The 13,938-nt window shown below is 41.3% G+C and overlaps 1 protein-coding gene across 4 annotated transcripts in view; it reads left to right on the forward strand.

The window, feature by feature from the left end:
• Positions 1-13,938, forward strand: part of SHANK2 (SH3 and multiple ankyrin repeat domains 2) — an 856,646-nt gene that overhangs the window by 217,899 nt on the left and 624,809 nt on the right. For all 4 annotated transcript variants that reach the window (XM_019519421.1, XM_019519422.1, XM_019519423.1 and 1 more), the window contains one exon: positions 2,404-2,481. In XM_019519421.1, the coding sequence (XP_019374966.1) occupies positions 2,404-2,481 (78 nt within the window). The remainder of the gene's footprint in view (positions 1-2,403; positions 2,482-13,938) is intronic.

Here is a 13,938-nt window from a genome sequence, read left to right on the forward strand (position 1 = left end):
AGACATCCGTAAGAACTACTTCACAGTCAGGGCGGCTAGGATCTGGAACCAACTTCCAAGGGAAGTGGTGCTGGCTCCTACCCTGGGGGTCTTTAAGAGGAGGCTTGATGCCTACCTGGCTGGAATCATTTGAGCCCAGTTCTTTTTCTCCTGCCCAGGCAGGGGGTCGGACTTGAAGATCTACAAAGTCCCTTCTGACCCTACTTCTATGATATAGATATATCATGAAAAAGTCTACTGTGCAAAAAAAGTGTTAGAACTACAGAAAAATTTCTACCAAATTATAGTCATTCATATGTTACAACAGCACAGAATAGTAACTGATAGAAATACAGTGTATTCAATCAAAAATAAAAGTTTGGAGCGGTTTGCAGCTGAAGACTGAACCAGGATCTGTTCTTACACTAGTTTCTCATTATTTGAGGGGGTAGATAGGAATATATTTGTTTTGTGTTGTGGCTGTATTTTTGCGGGTTGGATAGCTGAGCTGGCTTTAATACATATACAAGCAGTTCAAAAAAAATTTGATGGGTTTAAAGCAATGTACTAAACATACTATTTCATTAAAATCTATTACTGGTGTAGAGTTTCAGATAGACCCTAATCAAAGTAAGTACGTATAAACAGTAAAAATTGGTGTGTTTTGTTTACTTCATGAATTTCTTACATATTTAGAGCTAAGCAATGATATCATTGATCACATTAAGTATTACTTTATTTTTTGGAAAGTCCCTTTGACTCCAACATAAGCAAAGGTGCTAAGTAAAGACTGTATAAAGTTTTATTTGTGAACATTGTTTTTTTGTGCAAATTCTGGTTGATTTTAATATAGAGTTTCTATAATATATTTTCTTGAATTGTTAAAAGGTATTTACATGTCAGTAAAAATTGTGTTTCTTTTAGCTGTTTCACTTAGGCTATAGATAAGTGTTAAATCTGTAGTGAGAAATATGTCCTTTTAGTGCTGCAAAAAGTAAATGTATGGTCATTCAAAGAGTTTGTCATGGAAAAAACATGGCGGTTCCACAATGAAATGTTAGCTTTTCCAGCAGCAACTGCTTAGAAGTGTGACAATTCCTAGCACTTTGTGTTAGGCCTGTACAGTTATATGTAATGTTGTAGGACATGCCTCTGTCTTCAAGCATCCCAGGATGCTTTACTCCTTCCTCCCTCCTTCCAACAGCTCCAGGGATTCTGTTATACCAAACTCTACTATCTCAGGGAGTTGGAGCTCAGCTTACAGGTTGAGACATAGATTTGCTGTTCAGCCTGTTTTTCTTTGACTCGTCTAATCTGCAAAGGCCATAGCTAGGGTGAAGGGAAGACCCATCATCCTCCCTCCTGAAGCATAAAGAATATCAGAGTCATGAAGGATGGATCATGCATGGCACAGCGTGGTGGGGAGGTCCATGTGTGTTTAGTGTAGTGACCAGCTGCTCTAAATTCCAAAGACTATGGCTGGTCCAAGGTGAAACTCTACAGAGCTCCCTTCTAAAGTCGAGCCATTCTCAGATCCCTTGCCCTGCCACTTACCTCCTGCAGGTTGAGGAGTTAGGTGAACAGCAGTACCAATACTCACTGGATAGCCAAGGATACCTCCTGCACTGCCTCTCCCACTGGGGACTTCCCTACCCTTAACTTGTTGGCTAACTGGAGATCACATGACCAGGAACTGGATTATATCCAAGTGGCCTCATATAACTGCCCATAATGGAGCTGAATCAGCTCTTTGATGAAACAGTAGCAGACCTCAACTATGCTGGAAGGAACATGGCATGCACTGGACCTACCAGCACTGCATGATTGGGAGCCTCAGGTTGCTCAGGAGGCAGGGATCCATTGCAGGCTGGAAGTGAAATTGATGAGCCCTTGGCAGTGGAAACTGGATGGGTGCCCTGTGGCTCTGTACTCCCAGCATGAGGTTGAGGGGAAAGCCCTCGTAGGTGTGGTTTCCTAGGCAATTGTCACTTTTCTGTATGCTCAGCTATCCTTGGGAACCTCTGTAAATGCAAAGTGGAACACCAGCAGTATGTGCTCTCACCATGCTCTGTAACCCACTGGATGACCAGGAACTTGAATGGCTGTGCCTTTCATGCTGTTTTTCTGGTGCTGGGAATTTTATGGATATTATTAGCTTTTCAAATCAATGCTTATCCATAGCCTTACATATTGCTTCCAGAACACTAAAGACTTGAATATCATCCAGTATCATAGTATTTAAGAGCCTCCCTCTCAAATATGAGAGAAATTATTTAAATAGGAACAAACTTTCATTTCTGCTTAGGGCACTTACTGTTTCACATTTGAAAATGTATGCCAAACAATAGCCATATCTTATCCCTACACTACATCTATTAGGGATTAACACTCATAATTAACAATTTCCTCTTCTACAAATTGCAGGAAAGCTGTGCAAGAGTTTTGTTGTTCCGAGGAGCCAACAAGGAGATAAAGAATTACAACAGCCAGTCTCCATTTCAGGTAAAAGGAAAAACAAGTAACAACAGAACTCTCTCTTAAAGCTGAACTTTCCCTTGTATGCCTGACCAGCAGATGGCTTAGGCAATCATAACCTCAGTTATGATTCACTTAAATGGTGTGTTGGTTTTGTGCCAAAATTCTACTTAAGGGTGAATTTCATTCTAAGGTGAAAAGAGCTGTAGAATAACCTGATTATTGCTACCAAAATATTTGAGCCCGTATAATACTTTAAGTGGAGATGGCTTAAAAAAAAAAATCTGATCCAAAGTGCCCCAATATACAGGTCATTTGGATTCAGAAGCATATTTTATAGCTTGGGTTTATCTCTTTAAAATGTAGCCTGTACTTTAAAAACATTTCAGCCATCATTTTCCAAGGTGGAACACATCAACCTACCAAGGACCCTCAACCCAGCTCTGGAGAGAACCAACTCAAGAGCTAGAGACAAAAAGTAATTATCCCTAATTAATCTAATGAGATTGCCAAAAAAGGAATAGTTTAGCAAATTGCCTATGAGTGGTACTTTGATAACAGCGCAGAAAACTCTTGATGAACTGAGGTTGTTAATGCTTTGTTTAGTGATAATCTCAGGTGTGGTGTACGAGACATGCAAATATCCATGTCCTACTGGGATAAGCAATGCTTGCTTTTTAGTCAGAAAAAGGTCTTTATTGGCTCATCTGATACGCTTGCTGTTGGGGATCTTGATTTGATCCCTGGAAACTGAAACCTGGAAGATGCACACAAACAGCAAGTATGGTTATTGCCATAGCTTTGTGCTGCTAACTTGCTATATCTTATTTATCTCATTACCCCCTCTCCTTGACTCCTGAAATCTGTGCTGTAGCTCCAAGGCACCTGAAACTCTTGTATTAGCAACATATAGGGTCTATAACTTAACAGTTATCAAAGCAGTAGTTCAGAGGTTTTGCTTTTGTTTTCTCTGTAATGATTCAGTTCAGTGTGCGGTGTAGCTAAAGTAAAGATTCAGTTAGATCACTAGAAATGTACTGACTAGACATAAGGGCAAAAATCCAGGCTATGTTGTAGGTGAATTGCAAAACTTAGTGGTAGTAGTAAAAGCAGAGACTGCCATCATACCACCAAATAGATGGAAAAATTGTTCTTGGTACTGGATTTTCTCAAGGCTTGTTTCACTGTTTTCTCATGTTACAGTTCCTCTGAGAGGCTTAATTAAAAATCCAAAGGCAAAAGCCTGGTCAGGGAATTCCAGGTAGCTTCTGATACCCTGAAGAAAGCACTTATTTCTAAAGCACGTTAATTAGTCTGGACTTTAATTAAAGTTTCAGAATGTAAACTGACATGTCAAAGATGGAATTGGATGCTGTTTTCATTTAACAAAAAGGAAAGAAAAGAACATTCTATTCTGGCACATTTATAGATTCATTAACGTGCAATGCCTATTGTACATTAAATTTAGTGCTTGCAAAAGGAAGCACAAATAAATGTGCAGTAGGCTGCCCTACTGTGCATTAGTGCAATTGTACACTTCTTTGTGATGCGTAATGCGCAGTAGACTAATAGCATGTTTTTGCCATGATGCTGTAATGCACAGTCAATCAGTCTACTGCGCCTTAAGTGTCTCGTATAGATGAAAGCAGAAAACTGTATCTCAGAAAGAGCAGTTGCACATTACAACTCTGAAGTGTTATATCAGTGTTACCCCCAGTCCCCTTTCGGGAAAGATAAAGGAATTGCATTTTCCTTTCACCTCTGCCATTTGGTGGTAACATTAATTTGTATACAGCTGTCATAATAAATCCTTAGTCTACTTTGGATAATGGCAGTATGAATTCACAATGCTTTCTGTGCTTTCTTATATTGTCTGCATATTTTTAAGTTTTTTGAAGTAACCATAACATCTTGAGCATAACTGTTTTGTACTATGAAAGCTGAGATGCTGGAGAATGTAAAAGTTTTGTCTGCAAAGCCTGCCCATTTTCTTATTTATTTTCAGCAAAATACGCCATACTTTGTGAAAGAATGCTGTAAAGTAGTTAATCTTAGATACCATTTTAAGGTTGGTAATACATCACTACCAAATATAATCTGTTGTAATAAAACAGACACTCTTTATTGGATCATATTATCACTTCATCCTTAATGGTTTCAGAGGACAAGCCCAGGGAGATCAACATTATGATTCAGGCCAGCTATCAAGAGAAGGATTTGGAAAATTGATGCAAGTGATAAAATTGGAAATATAAGTTGCGAATTAAGGAAAGGGATGTGTGCTAGGGTGGTCTGTCTCTTTAAGAGACTGGATTTTCATCACTGTTTGATTTCTTTCAAAATTATTTTTGTTTGGGATTTTCTTGGAATGTAAGTAAACACGATGTGAATGAAAGACAGAACATTTTTTTTGTTTTTTCCTTTTATTAATTGCAGCAGCATTCTGTTACCCTGTCCTTCTTGGAAAGTTAAGGAAAGGACTAACAAGCAAATATATACTTTGTAAAACCTATTGCTGATGAATCCTAATGACTGGAAGGACCAGAGCAGATCACCCAAACCTCTTTGAAAGGAAGTTAGCAAGTGGGAATGGGAGGGAGAGAAAACAGGATAAACCCTCTTGAAACTTCATGAGAAGGAACTGATTTGGCTAGTGGTGATCAATGGCTAGCTATTGAACCACCCCATCAGTGATGGATCCCTTTCTTTGTTATGGGCTAATGTATAGCAATGTATAGTGATATTTATCTAGGTCTCTTTATTAAGTGTCATAGGAGTGTGTCCATCATAGGTATTTGTAGTTATGCTGTTTCCTATTACTCCGGTAGGTGGTATTTTATTGGTAGTTGAAGACACTATTAAAACAAGGGAAGCTGTAGTAGCTATGAATGCAGTAGAAGAAACTGTAATGGCAACACTGCAACAAAGTAGTACTAGAATTAATTCACTGTCATCTGCCTTTATTTTACTGACCCAGTCTATCAAACACCATACATGGAACTGTTATAAACTGATGCAAAATCCCCTTGAGTTAATAGGTCTTTGCATACTAAAAATGTTTGTGTAGTCAGCAAAACGGAACATTGAAGCCCTTTGTACATACACACTGATGTGCTGCAGCTCATTAGCTATTTCTTAACATAACCTCAGTTGTATCTTATTTCTATTTTCAAAATGCCAAAACAATTAGTTTTTTTTGTGAAATAACTACTTTCAAATACCTGATGTGAAAACTGAGTTTTTCTTTGGTATCCAGAGGTATCCAAGCAGAGATATTTGTGTATATGTTTTAAGTATTTCTAATCTTAATAATTTTTAATAACAATTGGGAACCAAAGTTGTGTTCTGGGTATCGGTTTGTGTCAGATGTACAGGGCTGTACCATTTCACTGCTGTCAAGTCTTAGTCTTTACCTTCATATTCAAATTTAAACTAAGAAATAAAAGAAATATACTTCATTTACTGCTACCCTAGTTCTACAGATCCTTACTCTTAGGGCTAATCCTTTCTCCTAGAAGTTCTCATTAAAGCAAGTAAAGATTTACAGTTACCTATCTATTATTCAGAAGAATTGTTAGTTTAGGATGACATTCAACAGCACAAAGCCTATACTTCACTTGCATATTCCAAATAGGGCCTCAGTGGTGCATTGACTTTAAGCTGGATCTTTTCATAAAAATGCATTCCAGGTACTAGACATCACTAAGTTATAGGTGAATGATTAACATAAGGAAAGATCCACATGTCTGTGGGCAGTGTTGGGAGTCTTCAGAGAATTCTGTTGCTAACCTTCCCTTTGAAGTTCTGTGGATCTGTGAAGTAGGGATGTGCAAAATGGGCCTTATTCAATTCAGATTTGGATTTGGCTTGAAATCGGGGACAGTGATTCAATTAATTGATGTGAATCACTGTCCCCGATTCAATTCGGCCAAGTTCAATTCTGAGGATTTGATTCTGATTCAGAGAATCAGTGATTTGGCCATAGACACAGCTTTAAATGTTTTTCTATATACCTGAAGATACCAGGCATGGTTTGTGAACTCTGTGATGCTGGGGCAGATGAAGCATGTCACAGGAATATGGGGGGCCCCCCACGTGTTCGGCGGTGAACCCGGAAGTGGACTGGAAGTACTTCCGGGTCTGCCAGGGAGCATGCTGGGGGTCCCTCCTTGTGCCGCTTCAGCTTGGCGATCAGCCACGGGGGGATTCCGGGTGCGCCCCCAGATGGAGGAGGCAACAGTCGCTGAGCTGGGGGGGGGCACAGGGGCGTCCAGCAGCATGTTCCCCAGCAGACCCAGAAGTGGACCGGAAGTGGTTTTGGTCCACTTCTGGGTCTGCTGCTGAGTGCACTGGAGACCCCACCCTGCACTCCTGTGGGATGCTCCATCTGCCCCAGCATCTCAGCATTCAAAAGCCACCTGGTATGTTGAAGTATGTAGAAAAAACATTTAAAGCTGTGTCTATGGCCAAATCATTGAATCTTTCCAAATCTCTCAGAATTAATTCAGAGAGTTTTGATTTGATTTGGAGAGATTAAAGGGTCTCCTGATTAGATTTGGATTTGTAGATTCAGCCACTGAATCGGGCTGAATTTCTGCCAAATTGAATCAGCAAGCGAAGCATCGCACAGCCCTACTGTGAAGTTCTAGTAAATTGATCCTAGTATAATTGAAAGGAGTTGAAGATACCAGTGAAAAGAAAGAAACACAATTCTAGATGGAAGGAATACAAGGAATACAATCTAGCCAGTTGCTTCTAATTTGTATTTGTGCATGTAATTGTTTCATCCCAAGTGCAGTACTTACCACATTTCTTTGCTGAATTTCATCCTATTTATTTCAGACAATTTCTCCGATTTGTCAAAGTAATTTTGAATCCCAGTCTTATCCTCCAAAGAGTCTACAATCCTACCCAATCTAGTGTCATCTGTATATTTATGAGTACACTCAGTTCCATCTTTTAATTAATTCATGAAGATATTAAACAGTACTGGACCTAGGAGAGACCCCTGGGGACCCTCACTTGTTGGATACTGTGCCATTGATGACTATTCCTCAAGCCCAAGATACGACCAGTTATCTGCTCACCTTGTAGTAGTTACCTTTTCCTGTATTTCCTTAGCTTACTCATGAAAATACTGTGGAACACAGTGTCAAAAGCTTTGCTGAAATCATAGCTCTTCTGCCTCCACAAAGACCTATAAATGAGAACAACAAATTGGACATGTGTTTGGTTTGTGGTGATAGCAGTGCTGGCAAAAAATAATGTTTTCTTTTGACCAACAGAAGTTGCAAGGGCTCATTAACTCTTTTTTACCTCCTTGCTGTATCTTGTCCCACAGCTCCTTAAAATTATATCTGCCACCATCTAGGACAGTGTGATATTTGAAGTGTGTTCTCAAAACAAACCATGTAGTTTCTCTCTCCACTAATTTTCTACAACTATATCTTGAATATTGCATATAGTTTCCAGTTACCTCAGTTATCATATTACAGAATGACATTGATATATTGGGGAAAGCTTTATGATGAACAACCGTCATTAATATGGAGAAGGATACAGATTTTTACGTGCAAAGATTTATTTGCGTATACACACGTGTTTATTTGCTTACTTATTTTTATTTATTTGATTTGATTTATATGCCTGCTTCAGAAAAAAGGTCTCAGGGTGGCTTACAGTAAAAATAAGAAAAATTATAAAAATAGATAAAATAGAATATAATAAAACAGCTCACCACAATCAGTGTCCCAGAATTTATCCACCCCTGTTAAATGCCTGTGCAAATAAAAAAAAGGTCTTACAATACTTCTTGAAAAATGCCCATGGTTGGTCTCGAAGTTAAAGGAGTGGCAAAGCTGAAGAACAACTATTGAAAACGACATCCAATTTGCCAAATAAATTTGGTGCCCAATTGGAACTTGCTAACTTAGGGACTGAGGTGGAAAATAAAGGGAGTCAGTCATAATCATAGAGAAGCAGGGATGGTTATCTAGAGGTCATGTAGTCTAACTCCCTGCCTGAGGCAGGACCATCTCAATCCAAATCATCCCATACAAACCGCAGTCTAAATTCTAAATAAGACAGTCATCAATCATGACAGAACACAGAGCTAACACCCTAACCTGCTGCAGGTAAAGCAGGGGAACCATGGCAGCTAACGTTCTGCTTCTATACAATGTTGAAAATATATGCTTGAGAGGCCCCGGGAGAGGGGCAAGGCTCCCTGCTACAGAGGAAGGCAAAAACCCTCACAGTCTGTACAAGTCTGACCATGGGGTAAAATTCCTTTCTGACCCCAAATTAGAGTATTTGGTCTGACCCTGAGTGGAGGGGCAAGACCCTCTAGCCAGGAGCACCTGGCTTTGCTCCTAGGAGGAAAATTGGCACACCCCAGTTGAAGCCCCCAGCCTTAGCTTTAGCCAACACTTAGTGCCTCTGGGGAGGCTTAAAAACATCCTGACATGTATAGCAGAAAAGATGGGGCGGAGGGTGGCCACCAGAAAAAGCCCAGAAGTATGGGAAATACCATGGTAGAAATTAGGCATAGCTTGTTAACAGAGGACACGCAGCTTCTTTGGTCCTTCTTTTCTGGCTAACATACTTATAGAACCTCTTCCTTTTGTCCTTAACCTCCTTTGCAAGGTGCAGCTCATTTTTTTATCTTTGCCTTCCTGATTTTGTCCCTGCAGGTTCTTGCTGTTTCCTGGTACACATCCTGGCCCATTCTTCCACTTTATGTATGCTTTTCTTTTACAATTGAGGCATCTCAAAATTTCTTTGTGCAGCCACTTTGGTTTCTTGCCATTCTTGTTTTGCTTCTATAGTTTTGGGACAATATTGGAAACCCCCCAAAAAGTTATGTCCCTTAGAAGCACCCAGCTCTCCTAGACACCTCTGTCCTTCAATTTATACTCCTATGATTTCATCATTCCTGTTAGCTCCTTGTGCCAGATGAAATCCACCTTTTTGAAATCTAGCATCACAATTTTGCTGACTTCATGCTTTCCCTGTCTCAGGATCTGAAATTTTGTCATACCATTATTACTTCCTGCCAAGTTACCCATCATTCACATCCTCCAGCAGTTGTTCCTTGTTGGTCAGAACAAGATCCAAGATAGATGATCCCCGAGTCGTATCCTCCACTTTCTACAAGAGAAAGTTGTCCTCTACACAAGTTAGGAACCAGCGTGATATTTTATGTTTGGTTTCATTTTTCTTTGAGAAAATATCCAGAAAATTGAAGTCTCCCATCATTTCCATCCCATTGATTTTAGATAGATTTGTCACCTGCTTGAAGAGTACCTCCAGTTGGTTCCTCCAGTTTCCAATGTAGTCAGGTACTGGGTAAAGAGTGATAGTGTACAGGGCCTGGGCTGGATGAATAACCCAGGTGTTATTCAAATCTCTACATGAACTTACTGTGTATCCTGGAGATAATCAATCTAGAATGGAGCACTGGCCTTTGAATAGCAATGCATGACAGAAGCAATGAAGAAATGCGTGGCCAGAAAAATGAAAACCTCCTGCACCCAGTCCTCATCACTTTCCTGCCCCTGCTGCAGCAGATTGTTCAAGGCAAAGATTGGGTTTATAAGTCACCTACGTACCCACATGACCTGCACCCCACTCCTTCCTCTTTCCTCTTTCCTTCTTTTTCCTTTTCTCCCTCCCTGTTTCTTTCCCATTTATTTTTTCTCTCTTCTCTCTTCTACCCCCTTCTCCTCCCCCCCAATGGATGAGGTTGTCTTTGTTTGTGAAGGACAAACAACACATGAACTTACCCAGTAGCCTCAGATACATGTTGAACAGCAGAGTTGACAAGGTGGAATATTGGGGGAGCTTGCAGGAAAGGTGGTGAGAGAATGACCAATATTTACCCATCACCAATCTTGCAGACCTCACTGCTAGGAAACTGGAACCAAAAAAGAGCAGTCTTGCAAATGTCATCCACATTTCATGGTTGCTAACCTAGTGATGAGGCCTCTAAATTAGGTTCACTGGGGGATGGAGACCAAAGCCCTGAGGTAAGTGGGGAAGCAGGAGACCTGGAGGAAGAGCAAGCAGGAGGGGAAAACAGGGGAGGTTCTCCCGTACTTCCTGAGAAATCAAGGCAATCGGCTAGTTACCTCAGGTAGTACACAAATGCATGGAGCCCAGGAAACAAGCAGGAAGGAAGTCCTCACCCAGGCACAGAACTATGACATGATTGGAATAACAGAGACTTGGTGGGATAACATGCATGACTGGAGCACTGTCATGGATGGGTACAAGCTGTTCAGGAAGGACAGTCAGGGTAGAAGAGAAGGAGGAGTTGCACTTTATGTAAAAGAGCCATATGATTGCTTGGGTATCCAGGTTGTATCCATATTGGTCTAGAGGCAAAAGGAATCAGAACTTGTGGTAGAGGTGATATGTTTTATTAGACCAACTAGATCTTTGCAAAGAAAAAATTCTTTAATTGCAAGCTTTTGGGCACAAGCACCCTTCTTCAGGCATATGTGAAAAGATTGTAAAAGTTCTCCTGGGTAGAAATGAAAGTTCATATTTCATAGGAGAGTTGAAGGTGTGGTAAAATCTCCTGTTTGGAACAGTTCATTTTCTGTGCAGATTAGGCTGAGAGAGAAGGTGGAATAGTTTGTTTACCTCAGAGTTGTTTGGTGGTAAGCAGGATGTAGTCATTTCCTTCTGGTTATGGTTTTTCGTATTTCACAGAGGAGTAAAAAAAGATGGAAAACTCTTCTGGGGAGACATTACTTATGTGGTAAGGTGTCTCTGAGCTCTGTGGTGAAACTGCGATGATGCAAATTACCTATGACAAAGGCAGAAGCAGGGTCTCAGGTGGCCAAACTTGCTTCCTTCTTGTAAAATTATAAAGATTTCATTTTTTAAAATCTGCTAAAATGCAATATCTTCCATTTGTCAAGTATATCCAGGTTGTAGCCGTATTGGTATGAAAGGATTGTAAAAGTTCTCCTGGGTAGAGCTCAGAGACACCTGAGCTGACCTGACAATCCTCATCAAATGGCTCTGATCTCCCCTGGCTATCTTTTAAAAGCCAGCATGGGCACCTGGTCACCCACATTCACAACTGGTCACCCGCATTCCTCCAAGCACATCCTCTGATAGACAACAATAATTGAAATTGACCCATATAGGCCCAGTTTTGACTGGGCTTCCCCAATCCTGAACTCAGGCCATAGCGGATATGAGCTATTTTGTCTGTATATTTGTAAACCTAATATTTGTTTACCTGTTATGTGGTCAGACAGTGTCCTCAGCTGCTGGATTCTGGGTCTAGACCCTAGAAATAAAGATGAGAATCTTTTAGCTACAATAAATATCCACAACATCTTGTCTGATGAATTTAAATATCTTGTATCTACTAGATGGAAGAAGTCATCAGCGTTATACAGCTGATGGTGCTGTGGGGTAATGCACTATTTGCTAAATGGTGCTGGATCATTTTTCTTGTAAGATAACTATAATTGAAGCAAGTCTGTACTGTCTTGTTTTTAGCTCTTAAAACCAAACTTCCCACACATGCCCCAAGTGCTGTAAGTCACTCATGAAAGCATCGTACTTCTGCTAGCAAGACCAACCTGGTATTTACCTCCTCAGTATCTTGCAATCACAGGAGTCTTTACTAAGTTAGGAGAAACTAAAGGTCACACCATTGACAAGCTGGTCTGTGAAGTGCTAAACTGTAGATTCACATTCTTTTAAAAGTTAGCATTTTTATACTACTACTACGCCTACTACTTTTTACAATCATGTTTGTCTCTCCACAATGAAACATCTCATCCTTTCGTCTCTGAAAAGGAGTAGAGGGAAGAGGCAGTGTGTCCATGATTGCCTCTCCCTCAGCTGTAGATAAATAGGGCACAGACACACATACTTCATAGTTAGTTAATTTCACTACATAATAAAAGTGGAGCAGACACATGAAGCACAGTTCTGCTATGTAGTAAATAACTTGAATCCAGGCTAAAGTTGGAAAGTATCAAAAAGTATTTAGTAAGTTTGCTATGTGGGAAAACTATTGCATAGAACATTTTGTGTATCCATTTACCTAGTTCAGTGGTTCTTAACTAGGGTACTGCAAGATCCTTTTAAGAGTGTTCCTCAGTATCAGCAGTGGTAGGTGTGTGAACAGGTAGTGAACCAAAGACTGTGGCACTGGTGTCATTGGGAAGGCTTTGGCTTCCATGACCACAGCCCGCTCTTTGACGAGAGAGGCAGCGAGCTGCTGGGAAGAGATGGCCTCCACCTCTTTCCCCTGGGGAGGAGGCTCTTCTCAGCCAGACTGGCTGACCTGCTCCACTGGGCTTTAAACTAAGCTCATTGGGGGATGGGGGACTACCACCACTGCTGGCTCGCTGAGCAACCCTTGCAAAGCCAGCAGACCAAGGCACTTAAGGGAGCCCACTCCTGCCCCAGCCCCAATACAACCTGTGGGCAAGGCAAGAGCCCCCAAAGGGACATTTGCCTGCCTGTACACAAATTCCAGGAGCTTGGGGAATAAGCAGGAGAAACTCGTCCTTCTGCTTAAACACAAATAATTATGATGTCATAGGGATAACGGAGACTTGGTGGGACTCCACCCATGACTGGACCATGGGTATAGATGGCTATACCCTGTACAGGAGGGATCGAGTAGATAAAAGGGGCGGGGGTATAGCTCTCTATGTTAAGGAAAGCTACACATCCCTGCAAGCTGATATTGGTGACCAGGGTGGACAACTGGAGACCCTCTGGGTTAAAATCCATGGGGAACACGGCACAGGGGACATAATGGTGGGAGTCTACTGCACACCTCCCACCCAAAGTCAAGAGCTTGATGAGGTGTTCACCCGGGAACTGGCTGAGGCCACATGCTCCAAGACCATGGTTGTCATGGGGGACTTCAGTTACCCGGACATCTTGTGGGAGGATCACTCAGCAAAATCCGAGCAGTTGCAAAGCTTCCTATCATGCGTGGATAACCTCTATCTGACTCAAGAAGAGTACGGGCAAATGAGGTAAAACGCTGCACAGCCTGGTACTGGCTACTGGGGATGACCGAAATTGGCGACCTCGTGATTGATGGGAAGCTGGGTTATAGCGACCACGAGCTGATCACTTTCACCATCTGCCGTAAAGCTGGCAAATCAGTCAACAACACAGAAGTCCTTGACTTCAGGAAAGCCAACTTTGACAAGCTCAGGAGGCTTGTCAATGGAGGCCCTAAGGGACCACAACCCCAGGGGAAGGGGAGTCCAGGAAGAGTGGTTGCTTCTCAAGGGAGCGATCCTCAATGCACAAGCTAATTCTATTCCATCTTGGGGGAAAGGTAGCAGGAGGGCTAAAAAGAAAGGCTTACAAAGGATGGAGGATGGGATTCACCTCCAAGGAGGAATATTCTACACTGGTCCGGTCCTGCAGGGAGCAAACCAGGAAAGCCAAGGCTGCAACTGAACTCCAACCAGCTTCGAGTATCAAGGA

This window comes from Gavialis gangeticus, unplaced genomic scaffold (assembly GCF_001723915.1).
Source record: "Gavialis gangeticus isolate Ggan-Ray unplaced genomic scaffold, GavGan_comp1, whole genome shotgun sequence".
Lineage (NCBI taxonomy): Eukaryota > Metazoa > Chordata > Crocodylia > Gavialidae > Gavialis > Gavialis gangeticus.